The sequence below is a fragment of the Cynara cardunculus genome, assembly GCF_001531365.2.
Source record: "Cynara cardunculus var. scolymus isolate 2C chromosome LG 2, CcrdV1, whole genome shotgun sequence".
NCBI lineage: Eukaryota > Viridiplantae > Streptophyta > Magnoliopsida > Asterales > Asteraceae > Cynara > Cynara cardunculus.
Genome location: NC_037529.1, coordinates 56,184,234 through 56,202,215, shown reverse-complemented (window position 1 = coordinate 56,202,215; position 17,982 = coordinate 56,184,234). Strand labels below are relative to the sequence as shown.

General features: G+C 37.0%; 1 protein-coding gene across 4 annotated transcripts; it reads right to left on the bottom strand.

The window, feature by feature from the left end:
* Positions 1-3,900: 3,900 nt before the first annotated feature.
* On the bottom strand, positions 3,901-17,484 carry LOC112507366 (pentatricopeptide repeat-containing protein At2g03880, mitochondrial-like). Of its 4 annotated transcripts, none has more exons than XR_003068517.1 (6): positions 14,533-17,484; positions 13,124-13,269; positions 10,310-10,503; positions 9,597-9,674; positions 4,239-4,335; positions 3,901-4,165 (listed from the first exon to the last, which is right to left on the bottom strand). XR_003068517.1 is itself a non-coding variant. In XM_025111930.1 (2 exons), the coding sequence occupies exon 1, from the start codon at positions 17,432-17,434 to the stop codon at positions 14,567-14,569; it is 2,868 nt and encodes a 955-aa protein (XP_024967698.1). In that variant the 5' UTR covers positions 17,435-17,484; the 3' UTR covers positions 13,034-13,269; positions 14,533-14,566. The 4 variants fall into 4 exon arrangements, 1 of the variants encoding a protein (XP_024967698.1); XR_003068519.1 differs by having other exon boundaries at positions 13,124-13,241; XR_003068518.1 differs by lacking the exon at positions 13,124-13,269.
* Between the last annotated feature and the right edge of the window lie 498 nt (positions 17,485-17,982).

Genomic DNA, 17,982 nt, shown 5'->3' with positions numbered 1-17,982 from the left:
CTGAATAACGTCGAGGTTTCTTTAGTGTTCGCTGAATCTTGAGTAGATTTCACAGTTGTGTACATAGGTTTGTTATCATTGAAAACTGCATCAGATCACGAACTTGTTTGTCTCTATCTTCGGCTTTATCTTTGATATCACTGAAGGTTCTGTGGTGTGAGTTTTGTCTTCTTGAAGAATACTTGTCTCTGAGAGAATTACAATACATGTTCAACGATCACTAGACAGACTCGGTGATGATCGCTGAAGCTGAATAAAGAGATAGTACACTTCGTAAAATAAAAATGATCATCATCAAATCACTGAGAGAGAGGATCAACAAGAGGTCGCCTCATCAATCCAGTCATGAGTCTCGACTATGAGACTCTTACCTTTTCTCTCTTGTACTTTGCCTTGTACTTTTCATGAGATGATCGGCTGGTGGGTTAAGAGGGATGATGCTTGGAGATCTTATTGCTTTTGCACTCAACAGCAAAATGACCTTTCTTACCATAGTTGAAGCATTCCTTATTGGACTCGTCAAGAGGAGCTAACTTAAATTAATCTAAGGTTCTTCGGTTGGTGACCTTAGATCTAGGAGAGAACTTAGAAAAACCCTTTTTGACATACCTTTTGAAGTTGGTAGCCATTATATGTTGTCAACCAAGTCATCAACTGTGGGTCCATCACCTTCATCATCAACATCACCCACATAGTTTTCAACAATTTCTTCTTTTCAAAAACTTCTTCATCAGAGTCAGTCAGATAAGTGATATGAGATTCACTCACAAACTTCCTAGTGGCATTGCAAAGAAGAGCAACAAGAGTACTTTTAGGATCCTTTAAGAATGTATTTTTCTGAATCTTGACCTACTCAGAATTATGGAGAGTTCCATAAAGAGCAGTAAGAGACATGTAGTCAAGATCTTTGGTTGTCTTGATACAAGTGCAGATGTTTTCCCAGAAATCTGGTAAACAGTCCATGAATTTACAACAAACTTCCTCATTGTCATAGACTCTGCCATGAAGCTTTAGATCATTGAGGATATTGTTAAACCTATTGTAGTACTTAGTGATTAATTCACCTTTCCCATACACAAAAAGCTCATATTGCCTGACGAGGCCAATCTTCTTACTTTTTTTACTTCAATGGTTCCTTCATATAGAACACAGAGGGTGTTCCACATATCCTTAGCAGTAGTGAGATTCACCAAGGAGTGGTAAATATCATCAAGGAGAGACAATGCAATGATAGTTCTTACTTTGGTATCCAAGGAAACTTTCCTTTTGTCATCTTCATTGTACTACTTAGGATCTTTGATGATGAACCTTCCATTAGAATCAAACTTATCTTCGTCATCGTCAGAATCATTTGAAGAGTCACATTCATCTTTGTTCTTTCTATGACGAAGCCAGACTTTTGGAACAATAGGGCCATACGAATTTTCCATAGAGGAAAGTTGTTCTTGTTGAACTTTGGAGACTTGGCAAAAGTGTCATTGTCATGGTATGAAGATTGAGCGGGGTTGGTAGAAGAAGAGGTCAATGCAGATCTAGCTTAGGAGATTAAGCTACCTGCTCTGATACCACTTTTTTGGTCCCAAATGGGATGACAATAAACAGAAAGTAATTATAGAAGGGAAGGTTGAATACAATTACACCGACTTTTTTTAACTTTTTAATTCTTATTGATGTATATCAAGAATTAACACATAGAGATACAATACAGATTGTTGTGGAAGAAGGAAAGGATAACCTGACCTAAACAATCTTACATAAAGAAGAACTTACAAGAACAACATAGAGTACTTGTAAGCAAATGAAGAACACTAATTTTTCTTCACACACAGAAGAGCAGGAGAGTAATAGAAGAGAGTCGATTGCCATGAGAATGCACTTTGAAACTCTTTCATGGAAGTGTAGTTTGCATATGCACTCTACCTTTTATACTACACTCATACATTAAATTCATGGGGACACTAGTTACCTTAGAGGAGGCAGAGGTTGACTTGACCATAGTTGATATATCATTTTCATCGTACTTTGCATGCACACGCCAATGTTCATGTAGAGACAAACCTACTGATAAGGAATGTCTTTATCATATACAAGTTTTCCAAATATATGATCAGTCTGTAGAGAGATCTTCTTTGGATATATTAGTGGCTTCAAATAGCAACTTGCAAATCTCAGTGCATGAAGATTTTCCTTCAATAGGCTAGTAGCTAGTTTGGACTCTTGGTGTGTAATTTAAACAGTTGATCCATAGTACCGCATCGGTGACTTTCTTTCTTCACATCAGCTAGTCTTCGATTTTGCCAAGGGCTTTAAGTATGTAGCAAGAAATCAATACACAAAGAAACCAATAACTAACATGTGTTGATAAGATAATGGGAGTGGGTCAATACCAAATCAATAGGTGACCCAACAATATAAATAGCCAAGAGGAGTCTTCCTCTTCAAGAGCTCTCACTTCTTATCTTCCTCTAATTTTTTCTACTTCTTATCTTTCTTTATGCATCTACTTAGTGTTTCTCACAGATTGTTTAGATTAGGTTTTTCCTTATCTTATTCCCCAACAATCTATAAATTCTATATTGATTTTCTTATATCAATTGATCTCAAGCAGCTGAGAAATCACTGACAAATAGACATGTCTCAGCATTTATCCTATGTAATGGTGTCCATCAACGGATGATTTGTGTTTTCAACAGATTAAAAAGAGAACAATACACTATCAACTACAAATGGTGTCTATCCAACAAAAGAAGACTTCATGTACCACAAGGTTACAAGGATAATAGGCACATTATTTAGCACAATTTCTTGATCCTGTATCAGAACCGATGGGTTTCAACCATGTAGCATGTATGTCCCACCCTTGTTGTAGTATAAATATTTGTCTTAGTGCAAAGAAATCGATGTAAAAACAAAGCTCAAAAGAAAACAACATTCAAGTATTGTGCTATTTCTTTGCCCTAGTTTATTAACAACTTAAAACCACTTGTTCTTAAAGTTCTCACAACACCAATTTTTACTTTGGGAAAATCCATCTTAGGTTGTGAGGTACTGTTGTAAGAGTGATTTGTTAACCCATCGGTTCTGATACAGGATAGATACTTGATAAGTGGTCAAACTTCTACAGTTCATTTGTTTTGGGACGAAGGGGATGGTATCTCTGTATTTACATAGAAAAGTTGTGTTTTTATATACGTAACTACTTCAAGAAGTATCTTATGAACAATTTTCTATACAACACTTGTTTTTATAAGACAATTTATTTATAAAAAAAATGTGATGGAGAAAATTTATTAGGACGGTTTATTTAAAAAATTGTCCTAAATTTTTTGTTGATATACGACAGTAAATAGTATGTTAGCAATAGTCAATATACGATAGTAAGCCACCAAGTTGTTAAGTATTTTATGTTATGCTTCTAGTAATAACTTTATAACTGATTGAATGGAAAAGCCAACTTGCAGTCGGTGTTTTTCAGACTTTCAAGAATATCAAAGATATGATTTGGTATGGGCAAGTTGCACATAAGTCGCACACTTCCAACTGTGTGAGTACACAGGTAGACGTCGTGTTCCTTGCACTATAAGGTGGAACCTTTTATCAGCAGCTTGCCGAATGTATTTTTGGCCTTTCAGTCATTATCCTAGATTCTGGTAGAGCCAGCTTTCAAACAAATACTAGGCTAAAAGTGCAGGTTTAAACACGCATTCTAGTTGAATCAAAAAAGGCAACAAAATATATGGTCTCCAATTTGCTGTTGGAAATAGAATTCATGATTCTCCTTTTCTATTGTTAATAGGATTCGTATCTGAGTTGATGCCTCATGTAATTTTATGCAACAATAGTTGAACATAGCATCCAAGAATCAGTAACCACCCCAACCATTTTAATATGAAATGTGATAAACACATTTACCAACTTTTAGTATTGATACAAGGCTCTGGATGATTTATGGTAGACTGCCTTATGACTTTACATTCAGCAAATGCCCACCAACAATAAGTAATAAAGTTTAGATTTATCTAATAGAGAGCTAGCAAAAGTAAGTAATAGAATTTCAGATGCCTATGAGTTTTGGTTAGTAAGTTCAACACAAACCTTCAACAACTTCGGAAGGATCCTCTGAATGTCCTACAAATGATATAAGCTTATTCCCTTCCCATGGTCTCTACATATACAACCAATTGATTAGACAACAAACTCAACTCAATTCAATTGAAGAAACAGATCTAGATACTGACCAAAGAATGCCCTGCACAAGGAGTAACTGCCGCTGGAGCCTCAAGAGTTTGCTTTAACATCAATCCTTAACCATATCCAATTTCGTAAATCAAGCGTCTGCAACAAACCCTCACTAAGTACACCTAACTATGCTGAATCAATAGCAAGAACAAAGAGGTAGTTTAAACAATTTTAACACAAAATTGAAGAGAGAACTAAGACATAACACCAAGTAGATAGAACAAAGGGACCGCTGTAACTTCTAGAAGTAGTTACGTATATATAAACACAACTTTTCTATGTAAATACAGAGATACCATCCCCTTCGTCCCAAAACAAATGAATTGTAGAAGTTTGACCACTTGTCAAGTATCTAAACTGCCCCTCGGTAAAGAAAAAAAATAGAGGAATCTTGTCAGCAAAATCAATGCCATTAGTATCTTGTAATGATGAGGTTATAATGCTGTGAAACTTTTTCAAAAAAAAAAGAACAATGTATTTATTTTGGGACAACCTAAAATAAAAACTGTTGCATTTATTTTTTTATCCACTTGGAGATGCGCATACATGGATATCATGGGTTGGAGATCCTAAAAAGTTCAAGGATGTGAGGTGTATCTACATATGTGTATGCATGTGTGTGTGCATAAAAGCATAAAACTTACAAGAAAGAAGTTATTTCATGATTCATGCATTAAATATATAAAACAAGTGCACATTAGTACCAGTTGTTATCATGGTATTGCTTTTGTAGAAAGTAGATGATTGTGTTGTCTTGTTTTTCCTCTTTTGCACTCATCAAATCTAGTTTATTTTCTATTTTAGCCTACATTTCCAATTTTGCGACTTGTAAACTTTCTAATCCCAATTTTCAGTCACATCATCAAAAAAGCTAACCCCGCCGCATCAGATGATTCAATTGGCCTTCCCCACTTCAGTCATCTTCATTTGCACTGAAGATTCAGTGGCTAACTCCCATTTCCCACCTACTCCAACCATTAGTCAATGTCAAACAATGGTCCACTGTGTGCAGCCACCAACCAGTCTCACCATTCACGTTGAAGGTCCTCCGCTCACCATCTTTTCGGCAATCATCCGAACCTCGTCACAACTGACGGTATCCTTTGTTTGACCATCCATTCTCTCCTATCGGTTGCCTAAATAGATGTCCAAACCAATTCACAACAAACAACCTCTAGTATTTCACCATAAGAGCAAAGAAAGTTGGACAATCTGGGAAAGTCTCATCCCAGGTTCATTGGAAGGTATGTTTTGTTGGTTCCAATTTTGGCCATTCAATATTTGGTGCTCATTTTCTTCAAGTGAGAAAGGTAGAATTTCTAAGGCAGCATAGGATCTCATCATCTTATCTCCAGTTAGGCTCATTTTAGTTCAATATCTTCGTTCATGTTACCGGGTGAGCTATTGTTTTTTCCCAATGGTGATTCACTTTGGTGTTCGATTGATTGGGACCCTGCACCCAAGGTTAGGATGTCAATTTAGTATTCATTTATTCAGTTGATTTTGTCTGGTTCAATAGGCTGTGCGCTTGTGTTACTAGCTTTATAATCTCCCATTAAGCATTTGGTAGAAAAGGCATGGATCACAAACATGTCCTAGAATTTGTTGCCGAAATTCCAATTTCAAGATAAGCAAGCAAGGGGATTTCGGATGTCAACATGTAGTTTTCAAGATTTGCTTAAAGCATTTGAAGCATCAAGATATTCTCAATAATCTAGTTGCATTTATTAGTGTTTAAAGATCAGTCTCATCTCAAAAGTGTAGTAGCAATGGACATCATTGTCTGTTTCGATTTGGAAAAGGAAAAATTCCTTCCTTTTAAGCCTTTATAACCATATGTAATCATCAATTGTGGATCTCTTTGTAATATCACCATCAGTATAAATCAACTTCTTCCCAAAAAATGAACAAGACTAATTGAGTGACTCATTCTCCTGCATCAATGCATAGAGTCCCATACCTGAAGATCATTTAAGTAACGTCCATTATGGTTTCCACCGAATATATACATTTTATCATCAACAACAGCTGCTGCATGCTGCCAATTTTAAAAGTATGCTCAGAAAAGGTAAAATAAGAAGAAAGAGCCAATCAACTAGAATGGGAACTGAAAGAAAATTAATACCTCATATCGGGGCTTTGGACGTGGACCAGAGACCGGAGGGGCAACCCATTGGTCATACACACCAACAGAACCAAGTCCTTCCACCATTACATCTTTGTCCTGAGTTTCCCCAGAATTCCCATTCTCGGAGGGGATGGTTTTCGTTTCAGGCAAAGCAACTTCACTCTTAGTGGGTAACCCGCCTTTGAATTATGCTACACCAGATGAAGAATATGAAAAGAGACTGGATTAGTTAATATTAGAGATGAGAATTACATTCACTACAAGAAAAAACATCCCCATGGTGTCTTAGCGCATCCTAACCTATAAGGTAGTAAGGCTCAGTTGTTTCATATTGAGCAATCATTTCTTTTCTCCTCCACACCCTCTCTCTACCGTGCAATGAAGGGTGGAATTCAGGTGATTTTAGTAAAGCAAGGAATTATTTGATCATTAAATAACCCAAATTCACACAGCAAGAGTAACCATATCCTATAGAGCAGATATTGACAAACCATAAACCAAACTGATCCAGTAAATCCCACTCAAAAGTAGGGTCCTGAAGGCATGAGATAGATGCAGATATGACATCTAGCCGAATAGGGTAGAGTGGTTGTTTCTGTGAAGACTGAAGACCCCCGGCTTATTCACAACCAAAACCTCTATGAATGGAAGGTGAAAAATGGCACCCGATGGTTCGATTTCATTGGGTTCTTTATATATCAAGATGTACCACAAAAAGAAAAATCATGACTCCAATAGAGAGAAACTAGGTGACTATTTGCATGATGCCACCATCTAATCAAATGGTTTATGGTAAGTTTCTTTTTCAGTGTGTGACCTTTCTACAAAATGAAAGTGCAAAAAATATGCACTTGATTTCCACACATACTTCAACTAATACATAACAACACGATGGTGAAGTAGGTGTCATGGTGAAGTAAAAGAATAGTAGAAAGGCCAGAATTAACTTTTGCTCCATTAATTGTGAATGTACATGCATTGATGATCAATTTATATATAGCAGGATTCTCTTCTTGAACAGAAACAAGAAGAAACATGTAGTAGGAATGCAACATTTCAATTCTTCCTAATAACTGAAAGAAAATATAGCATGGCATCCCACCATGCATCCCTGGTGCAATTATTCAAGCTCCAAAAACAAAAATTTCCTTGCGTTCCTACAAGAGATGAAATTAGTGAACATATTACTCGAGTAAACTATATTCTAAAGATTAACTTAACATAAATGCCTGCATCATGCCCTTTTCCTCTCCAGTTTCATTAGTATCCATTTCTCTTCGGCTTAACCGTGTTTTTCATCATTGAAGTGTCACTAAAACCAAGGTACAGATTCAGCAAACGGGAGGGCCATAGATTTCTCACTTCATACCGTAGACTGAAAAGGATGAGAAGAAAGAAGCAAGACATATTTGACCTCGCGGCAAAATAACTATAGCATTGTTGATGGGACCAAATGAGAGAACTTAACCATGAATTATATCTAACCAACATTTGTATATAACATTATACAAATTATTTTATTGTAGCAACTAGCAACTGAACAATTGGGATGCTATCAAGCATCTCAAACTGGGTTCTCATCAGGCGAGATACCAACGCACAAGGAACGTCCACAAGAATGGCCCTATAACAAGCCAAGCGCAAACAAGATCACAAGTTGGTGCAGCCAGTTCATTAATGCTAAGCTATCTCTACCATAGAGAATACATTCAATATTGTAACTGTTTATCCATAGATGCAGCTACATGGCTGTTTTGTGTTTAACATTCAGATTACAGTCATGATGATGCACTAAGATCCATGACTATTGGCTCTTTGGTTGCTGTCACCTTTTATCTCACACCGTTCCATCAAGTGCTATGGAGGATGCAATGGCAGGATAACATGGACAACCTTACCCTTGGATACGTGGTTTCTGCAGAAATTGCAATAGAGATTTTCTTATGTACCATATTACCAAACCTCCTCAGATGATACTAGTCATTTCAACTTTAACTATTGATATTTGATGACTGTGACTATAATCTGTTGCTGACAGGAAGCTTTGCAAATTACTTGACAAGGATAAAGTAAAACAAACAGACCAACCCCACATATATTTTACAAAAGAAATATTATACTACAATCAAGGACTTAACGGAAGCAAAACTTTTTGCAGACTCACATTTATGTTTCGAACTTGTTTAAAAAGTTAATTCAAAACAATGACATGTTAAAAAAACACAGTAGAAATATATATATATATATATATATATATANCAGCCACCAACCAGTCTCACCATTCACATTGAAGGTCCTCTGCTCACCATCTTTTCGGCAGTTACCGCACCATCGGCAATCATCCAAACCTCGTCACAACTGACAGTATCCTTTGTTTGACCATCCATTGTCTCCTATTGGTAACCTAAATAAATGTCCAACTCAATTCACAACAAACCACCTCTAGGATTTCACCATAAGGGCAAAGAAAGTTGGACAATCTGGGGAAGTCTCATCCAAGGTTCATTGGAAGGTATGTTTTGTTGGTTCCAAATTTGGCCATTCAATATTTGGTGCTCATTTTCTCCACGTGAGATTGATAAGAGTTTCTAAGGAAGCATAGGATCTCATCATCTTATCTCCAGTTAGGCTCATTTTAGTTCAATATCTCCGTTCATGTTATGGGGTGAGCTATTATTGTTTTCTACCAGTGGTGATTCACTTTGATGTTCGATTGATTGGGAACTCTGCACCCAAGCCTAGGATGTCAATTTAGTATTTATTTATTCACTCAATTTTGTTTGGTTCAATAGGCTATGCGCTTGTACTTCTTGCTTTGTAATCTCCCATTAAGCATTTGGTAGAAAAGGCATGGATCACAAACCTGTCCTAGAATTTGTTGTTTCCCAAGATATGCAAGCAAGGGGATTTCGGATGTCAACATGTAGTTTTCAAGATTTGCTTAAAGCATTTGAAGGATTAAGACATTCTAAATAGTGTAGTTGCATTTATTAGTGTTTTGAGATCAGTCTTATCTCAATAGTGTAGTAGCAATGGACATCATTGTCTGTTTTGATTTAGAAAAGGAAAAATTCCTTCCTTTTAAGCCTCTATAACCATATCTAATCATCAATTGTGGATCTCTTTGTAATATCACTATCAGTATAAATCAACTTTTTCCCAAAAAACGAACAAGATTACCCTAATTGAGTGACTTATTTCTCCTGCATCAATGCATAGAGTCCCATACCTGAAGATCGTTTATGTAACGTCCATGATGGTTTCCGCCAAATATATACATCTTATCATCCACAACAGCTGCTGCATGCTGCCAATTTTAAAACTATGCTCAGAAAAAGGTAAAATAAAAAGAAAGCTATGCTGTTAATTGTGGTGCTATAGCGGTGAAATAGCGGTTAGTGGTCCTAGAGAAAATAGCGGTCAGAAATAGCGGTGGAAAATAGCAGTTCCGCTAATAGCAGCGGTAATCACCGCAATTTTGACTTGCAATAGCGGTGTGAAAACCGCAATTAGGAGTTGGGCTAAGTTGGCCTTTTAAAGGTTTAGAGAAGTCAAGGGATTACGAGCTAGGGGGCTGATTTTCATTTGCAATATTGGTGTGCAAACTCGCTATTCCTCTCTCATCTCTTCTATTCCGGTCTATATTTTGCATCTTCTCTTCACAAGAACATTGTCTTCCAACATTGATTGCTCATCTCTTCTATTCACATGTTCTTATGTTCATCTTCAAAATATATATTATGTTATGAATCTATTCATACATTTATATATGATTGTAATGGTTACATGAACCGCTATATGGACCGTTATACCACCACTTTACCATCGCGATAACCGCTGTATCAAATCACAGTCCTGACCGTTATTTCAAATGTTGACAGTTGTAGCAGCATAGGAAGAAAAAACCAATTAACTAGATAGGAATTGAAAGGAAATTAATACCTCATAAGTGGGAATTGGACGTGGACCAGAAACCGGAGGGGCAACCCATTGGTCATATGCACCAACAGAACCAAGTCCTTCCACCATTACATCTTTGTCCTGAGTTTCCCCAGAATTCCCATTCTCGGAGGGGATGGTTTTCGTTTCAGGCAAAGCAACTTCACTCTTAGTGGGTAACCCGCCTTTGAATTATGCTACACCAGATGAAGAATATGAAAAGAGACTGGATTAGTTAATATTAGAGATGAGAATTACATTCACTACAAGAAAAAACATCCCCATGGTGTCTTAGCGCATCCTAACCTATAAGGTAGTAAGGCTCAGTTGTTTCATATTGAGCAATCATTTCTTTTCTCCTCCACACCCTCTCTCTACCGTGCAATGAAGGGTGGAATTCAGGTGATTTTAGTAAAGCAAGGAATTATTTGATCATTAAATAACCCAAATTCACACAGCAAGAGTAACCATATCCTATAGAGCAGATATTGACAAACCATAAACCAAACTGATCCAGTAAATCCCACTCAAAAGTAGGGTCCTGAAGGCATGAGATAGATGCAGATATGACATCTAGCCGAATAGGGTAGAGTGGTTGTTTCTGTGAAGACTGAAGACCCCCGGCTTATTCACAACCAAAACCTCTATGAATGGAAGGTGAAAAATGGCACCCGATGGTTCGATTTCATTGGGTTCTTTATATATCAAGATGTACCACAAAAAGAAAAATCATGACTCCAATAGAGAGAAACTAGGTGACTATTTGCATGATGCCACCATCTAATCAAATGGTTTATGGTAAGTTTCTTTTTCAGTGTGTGACCTTTCTACAAAATGAAAGTGCAAAAAATATGCACTTGATTTCCACACATACTTCAACTAATACATAACAACACGATGGTGAAGTAGGTGTCATGGTGAAGTAAAAGAATAGTAGAAAGGCCAGAATTAACTTTTGCTCCATTAATTGTGAATGTACATGCATTGATGATCAATTTATATATAGCAGGATTCTCTTCTTGAACAGAAACAAGAAGAAACATGTAGTAGGAATGCAACATTTCAATTCTTCCTAATAACTGAAAGAAAATATAGCATGGCATCCCACCATGCATCCCTGGTGCAATTATTCAAGCTCCAAAAACAAAAATTTCCTTGCGTTCCTACAAGAGATGAAATTAGTGAACATATTACTCGAGTAAACTATATTCTAAAGATTAACTTAACATAAATGCCTGCATCATGCCCTTTTCCTCTCCAGTTTCATTAGTATCCATTTCTCTTCGGCTTAACCGTGTTTTTCATCATTGAAGTGTCACTAAAACCAAGGTACAGATTCAGCAAACGGGAGGGCCATAGATTTCTCACTTCATACCGTAGACTGAAAAGGATGAGAAGAAAGAAGCAAGACATATTTGACCTCGCGGCAAAATAACTATAGCATTGTTGATGGGACCAAATGAGAGAACTTAACCATGAATTATATCTAACCAACATTTGTATATAACATTATACAAATTATTTTATTGTAGCAACTAGCAACTGAACAATTGGGATGCTATCAAGCATCTCAAACTGGGTTCTCATCAGGCGAGATACCAACGCACAAGGAACGTCCACAAGAATGGCCCTATAACAAGCCAAGCGCAAACAAGATCACAAGTTGGTGCAGCCAGTTCATTAATGCTAAGCTATCTCTACCATAGAGAATACATTCAATATTGTAACTGTTTATCCATAGATGCAGCTACATGGCTGTTTTGTGTTTAACATTCAGATTACAGTCATGATGATGCACTAAGATCCATGACTATTGGCTCTTTGGTTGCTGTCACCTTTTATCTCACACCGTTCCATCAAGTGCTATGGAGGATGCAATGGCAGGATAACATGGACAACCTTACCCTTGGATACGTGGTTTCTGCAGAAATTGCAATAGAGATTTTCTTATGTACCATATTACCAAACCTCCTCAGATGATACTAGTCATTTCAACTTTAACTATTGATATTTGATGACTGTGACTATAATCTGTTGCTGACAGGAAGCTTTGCAAATTACTTGACAAGGATAAAGTAAAACAAACAGACCAACCCCACATATATTTTACAAAAGAAATATTATACTACAATCAAGGACTTAACGGAAGCAAAACTTTTTGCAGACTCACATTTATGTTTCGAACTTGTTTAAAAAGTTAATTCAAAACAATGACATGTTAAAAAAACACAGTAGAAATATATATATATATATATATATATATACAGAGAGAGAGAGAGCTTCAAACGAGAAGTCGGTCAACTTGCGAGAAAGACCAAATTACATGTAATAATAGGTGATACAAACATGTCATGTTGATCGGCGATCATAAGTGTGACTTCTCCCACGACCTTGGTGGCGTTGACCAAGTCGCCCGCATCCTCATCACATGTGGTTTTACTCTATAAGCACATATGATCCGGCCCTTCTCACACTTCTCACAAATTGACCGACTTCTCACATGACCCTCCATATATATGCATACAAAATAATACAATGTGAGAAAATTATGTATGAATAACTTATTCTGGGTGCAATTGTATGCTATTTTAATTTATAAAATTATTGTAACACAAAGAATCATGGGTCGAATTTGTATACAACTAATAAATACAAAGGATATGCAAGTCCAGAATAAGAAATATAGTTGGAATGTTTTATTTGGTGCTAAAAATAGGGTAACGGATTGGAGATAAATTGCAATTTACAGCAAAATTTACTGTATTTTGGTGCAAAAAATGATGCAAACGATTGGAGATGGTCTCAGAACCGCCTTACATGAAAAAGTGATCACCATGTTGCAACTTGCAGACCACAGCTAAGGTGTGTGCCACACTGCCACTCTGAAGTCGTTGTGTAGTCGAAAGTTCTTTTTGTTGAAGATCATTACTTTTACCTGGTGTGGAATGATAAGGGGTTGGAGTCTGGTTAAAGAAAGCAAATGGACAACGTGATTTAGGAGAATAATCGTAAATGCATGATCTTCTGACAGATTTAAGAACGCATCTTCCTAACACAAGTATGTCTCAAAATCTGTTAGAAGGTTGCACATTTAAAAAAAATCTATCTGAAGGCTATTCTCCTAAATAACCCGTCTTCTGAAGCTACTATATCCATAGCTAATTTGCTATTTCCTTTTACGAACCATTGTGATTAGAGGGTGCCTAGGTGAGAGGGGTGTTAACAGGAGCCAGCTTTACTTCCCTGCTAACACATAAGTTTAGAGATTACATTGTGATGGTCTATCATTCCACATCATGAAAGAGTAAAGATAAAATCCATACAGCATAACTAAATCTCCAAATTTTTCAACAATGCCAAGAAAATTATTGAAATTCAATATAGGTATTTTGATGATTGAACGCAGACAGAATAATGTTGAAGCAATTCGAATGAATTTAGAACATATAGGCAATCAAATTATTGAAGATACAAAATGATTTCATCTATCGGTTCAAGGTTAAGATTCAAGAGGTTGATAGTCAGCACACGCCCATTTTAATGTTAATTGGTAGTTGGGATTTGGGAATATAAAAAACTGTATATGTTAAGTTGCAGGCTTCTGGCATTATGGTTTGTTGATTTGATATGGGTATTGTAATATTACGTAGCTTATGCTTTAATTACCCTATTTTGAGGGATTAGAGCATTGATCGGGTATTCTAGGAGTTAGCCCATATGTTAGCATCTCTTATAAGTATATGCTTTAATTACCCTATTTTGAGGGATTAGAGCATTGATCGGGTATTCTAGGAGTTAGCCCATATGTTAGCATCTCTTATAAGTAGGGATTTAGGTTCACCCAAAATAAACACATACAATTATTAATCCGTCATCAATGAGAGAGGGCTAACTAAAAGATCAAGTCTCTTAAAACATCAAGCATAAGTTATAAGACATATCACATCATCTTCTCCCAATTCATGCAAGTTTTTTACATATATCCTCAATTTAGTTTTTTTGGTCATCGCTTACTAGTACATATGACATAACATTCTTTGCACATACTTCTATATACAATGTTAACGACTTCCTAAAATACTAATGTAGTGATATTTGAACAACAAATTTCTCTACTTCAACTCATGTATTTATACGTGATTTTTTGGTCCAAGCACATAGCGAAACATTGCGGTAATTGGTATATAAACACTAAAGAGAACCAAAGATGATGAACTTTTACTCACCTGACACGGAGTCCAACATAATAAAGGTTCATGTTCACCAATAATCTTGGCATGAACAGGCGCCATCTTGGAAATGGTGGAACCGCTTAGCATCACGTATGACAATATCCTTATTTTTGATGCTTGAAACAAGCTTCATATATTCATGGCAGTCTCCACATATTCTGAGATTCTTAAATATTCTAACCATCTTATTTGAGTTGTTGTTGATAAGGGAAAAGGCAAGAGCCAATCTTTCACTATGATGGGAAAGAATTTTTCGTTTTTCTCTGTCAGGGACATTGTGAAGCACATAATCTGTATTTGGAATATAGCCTACTGAAAAAAGGCATTCTTCCAGTTCTTCCAACTTTTTGTGGATTTCAAGTATCCTCATGTGAGAAGTATCTTGAGACAAGAAGACATGGGTTTGGTTATCAACCTCAACCCAACTGCACCCAGGTTCCTTTTTGATCTCCTGATGCGACATTGATGCCCTAATATGTGCAACTTCATCCCACATCCCTTTGGCTGCAAATATGTTGGATAACATGATATAATTAGAATCTACTTCCGGCTCAATCTGAAAAAGTTTCTCTGCAACTCTTTGGCCAAGTTCCACATTTCCGTGAACCTTACAAGCTCCGAGAAGGGTCTCCCAAATCAAATTATTAGGAGTCAACTTCATTTGATTAATCAAGCTTTCAACCTCATTAAATTTGCCAGCCCTGCCAAGAATATCGACCATGCAGGCATAGTGCTCAATGCTCAGAGAAATTTCATAAACTTCACTCATGGAGTTAAAATGTTCCCTCCCCACTTCTATCAAACCCAAATGGCTACATGCTGAAAGTATGCCAATGAAAGTAACTCCATCTGGCAACACACCTTTAGTTAACATACTCTCAAAAGCCAGAAGAGCTTTCTCTCCCTCCCCATGTTGTGAGTACTGATTAATGATTGTGTTCCACAAAACTGTATCATGTGATTCCATCGCCTCAAAGATCATCTCAGCATCATCAATGCACCCACACTTCCCATACATATCTACAAGTGCACTTGCAACAAATGGATCATCAACATGGCCATCTTTAATTACAAAAGAATGCAGCTGTGTCCCATTTTTTAGGCTCGCAATCCCAGAACAACCTCTCAAACAGCCAGCAAGAGTGAACTCATTGGGTTTAACACCATCCTTGCGCATCTGACTGAAGTAGTGAATGGATTTCTCCCCTTGATCAGTCTGTGCACAGCCGGCAATAATTGTTGTCCAAGTGAAAAGGTCTATCTCGTTCAACCTATTAACAATCTTTTCCGCATCTTCCATGCATTTGGACTTGACGTACATGTCAATCAGAGCTGTTCCCACATAACAATCACTACCAAGGCTGTCTTTGATAACTTGTGCATGCACTTGCTTCCCAGCCTCACTATTTGGGAGGCTAGAACAAGAACGTAAAGTACTGATAAATGTATACATGTTCGGCTTGAAACCATCTACTAGCATCTCCCTATATATTCTTAATCCATCACAGCTTTTGCTGTCGTGGAATCCTGATAAAAGCCCATTCCATGAAACTAAATCCCTTTGACTCATTGCATTGAAGATTTTGAAGCCATCATCAACAGATCCATTCTTCATGTACATTGTGATTAATGCATTACAAACTACAGTTTCATGTGCAAAACCATACTTGTAAACACAAGCATGTAGACACTGAGAAAAAGATATGTCACCTAGATCTTTGGCAGCACTAACAATGCTTGTAAGGGTAAACTGATTCGGTCTCAATCCTAACGACATCATCATGCAAAACAACTCGGCTGCCTTTCCTTCCCTTCCTTGCTGCTCAAGGCAACAAATCATGGCACTCCATGTCACGATGTCAGGAGATTTTATCCTCCAAAACACTTTAAGTGCATCATCTGCCAGCCCACATTTGGAGTACATGTCAACAAGGCTACAACTCACAAATTCCTCATCTTGACACCCACTTACAATTGCCATTCCATGCACAAGCTGGCCTGTTCTTAAATTTCCAGAACTGGCACACCCTTTGAGAATAGTGCACAATGTATACTTGTTAAACTTCATTTCAGCCTCTTTCATTCTACAAAATAACCGCAAAACCTTTTGATCATCACCCACCAGAGCAAACCCATTAAGCAACGAATTCCACGAGACTGCATTTTGTGCAGGCAAATTATGGCACACCTTCTCTGCATATTCTAGCTCACCGCATTTAGCATAAAGGTCGACGAGAGCAGAACCAACATGCCCATCCGAAAAGAACCCAGATTTAACAATCTGGCCATGTAACTGCCAGCCAAACTCAACATTCAAACACACGCAACAAGCTTTCAGAACAGTGGCTAAAGTAAACTCATTGGGTCTAATGCCGTCTTCAAGCATCTCACGAAACAACACAACGCCTTCTATACCGCATCCCTCACCTACAAAACCACTCATAAGAGCTGTCCAAGACACCACATCTCTTTGGGGCATATCAGCTAACACCTGGCGGGCGACACTCAAACACCCACACTTGGCATAAAAATTAATCAGCGACACCCATAAATGAGAATCTAACTCGATATCACTTCCCATAATCTGCTTATGGATGGCTTTACCCTCGTTTACAGACCGATTTGCCGCACAATCACGCAGTTTTTCCGAATAGCGTCTTAGCTTCTCTTTATCCCACTTGCTAGGAGCGTTTTTCCTTTTAATGGGCGAATGTGATTGAGCTGTAGATGGGGTAAGTTGCAAAGAAGTGAAGTAGGAAGAAATGAATAAGTTGTTCCTATAAGGATGATGAGGGTTGACGAAACGAGTTCTAGAGAAAGCGTTGAAGGAGAGACTTTTTAGAGGAGTTGGTGAACGACGATGCATCTTTAGACGTGGGAATTGAGGAAAATCCATTCAATCGAACATGGAACGAGGAGGAGATACACACCAACTGCAGATGTGTCTAGAACAGGAACCAGTTGCTGCGATTCCTAGTGACGCAATCCAGGGCGCGCTGCCGCTCGAATGTAATCCCCGCCAATCAAATGTATTTTCAATGCAAAGGCCTTGGCAAAAAGGTGTAAGAATTATTATTGCATAAAAGAGAAAAATAAAAAATATATATAAAGTTTATTTGTTAAATCTAATTAATTTGTGGTAATTGTAAAATTTAATATGAGCCAATTATTTTATTATATTAATTGTATTATTTTAATTAAGAAAAATGATGTATTAGTAATTTTATTAATATTTTTTTCTTAATGGTTATCAATCAAAGAAATTGATACTATTTCCTTATTAATCAAATAAATTATGGAAGTTTCTTTCTATGAAGTTACAATTGAGAAAATAAATATATAATTTCTTACTGTTAAAAGTTATTGGGTATCACAGTGGTATTACAGTTGTATTCATCAACCAAATCTGGTATCATAGTGTAACAACCCACATATTCTATGTAG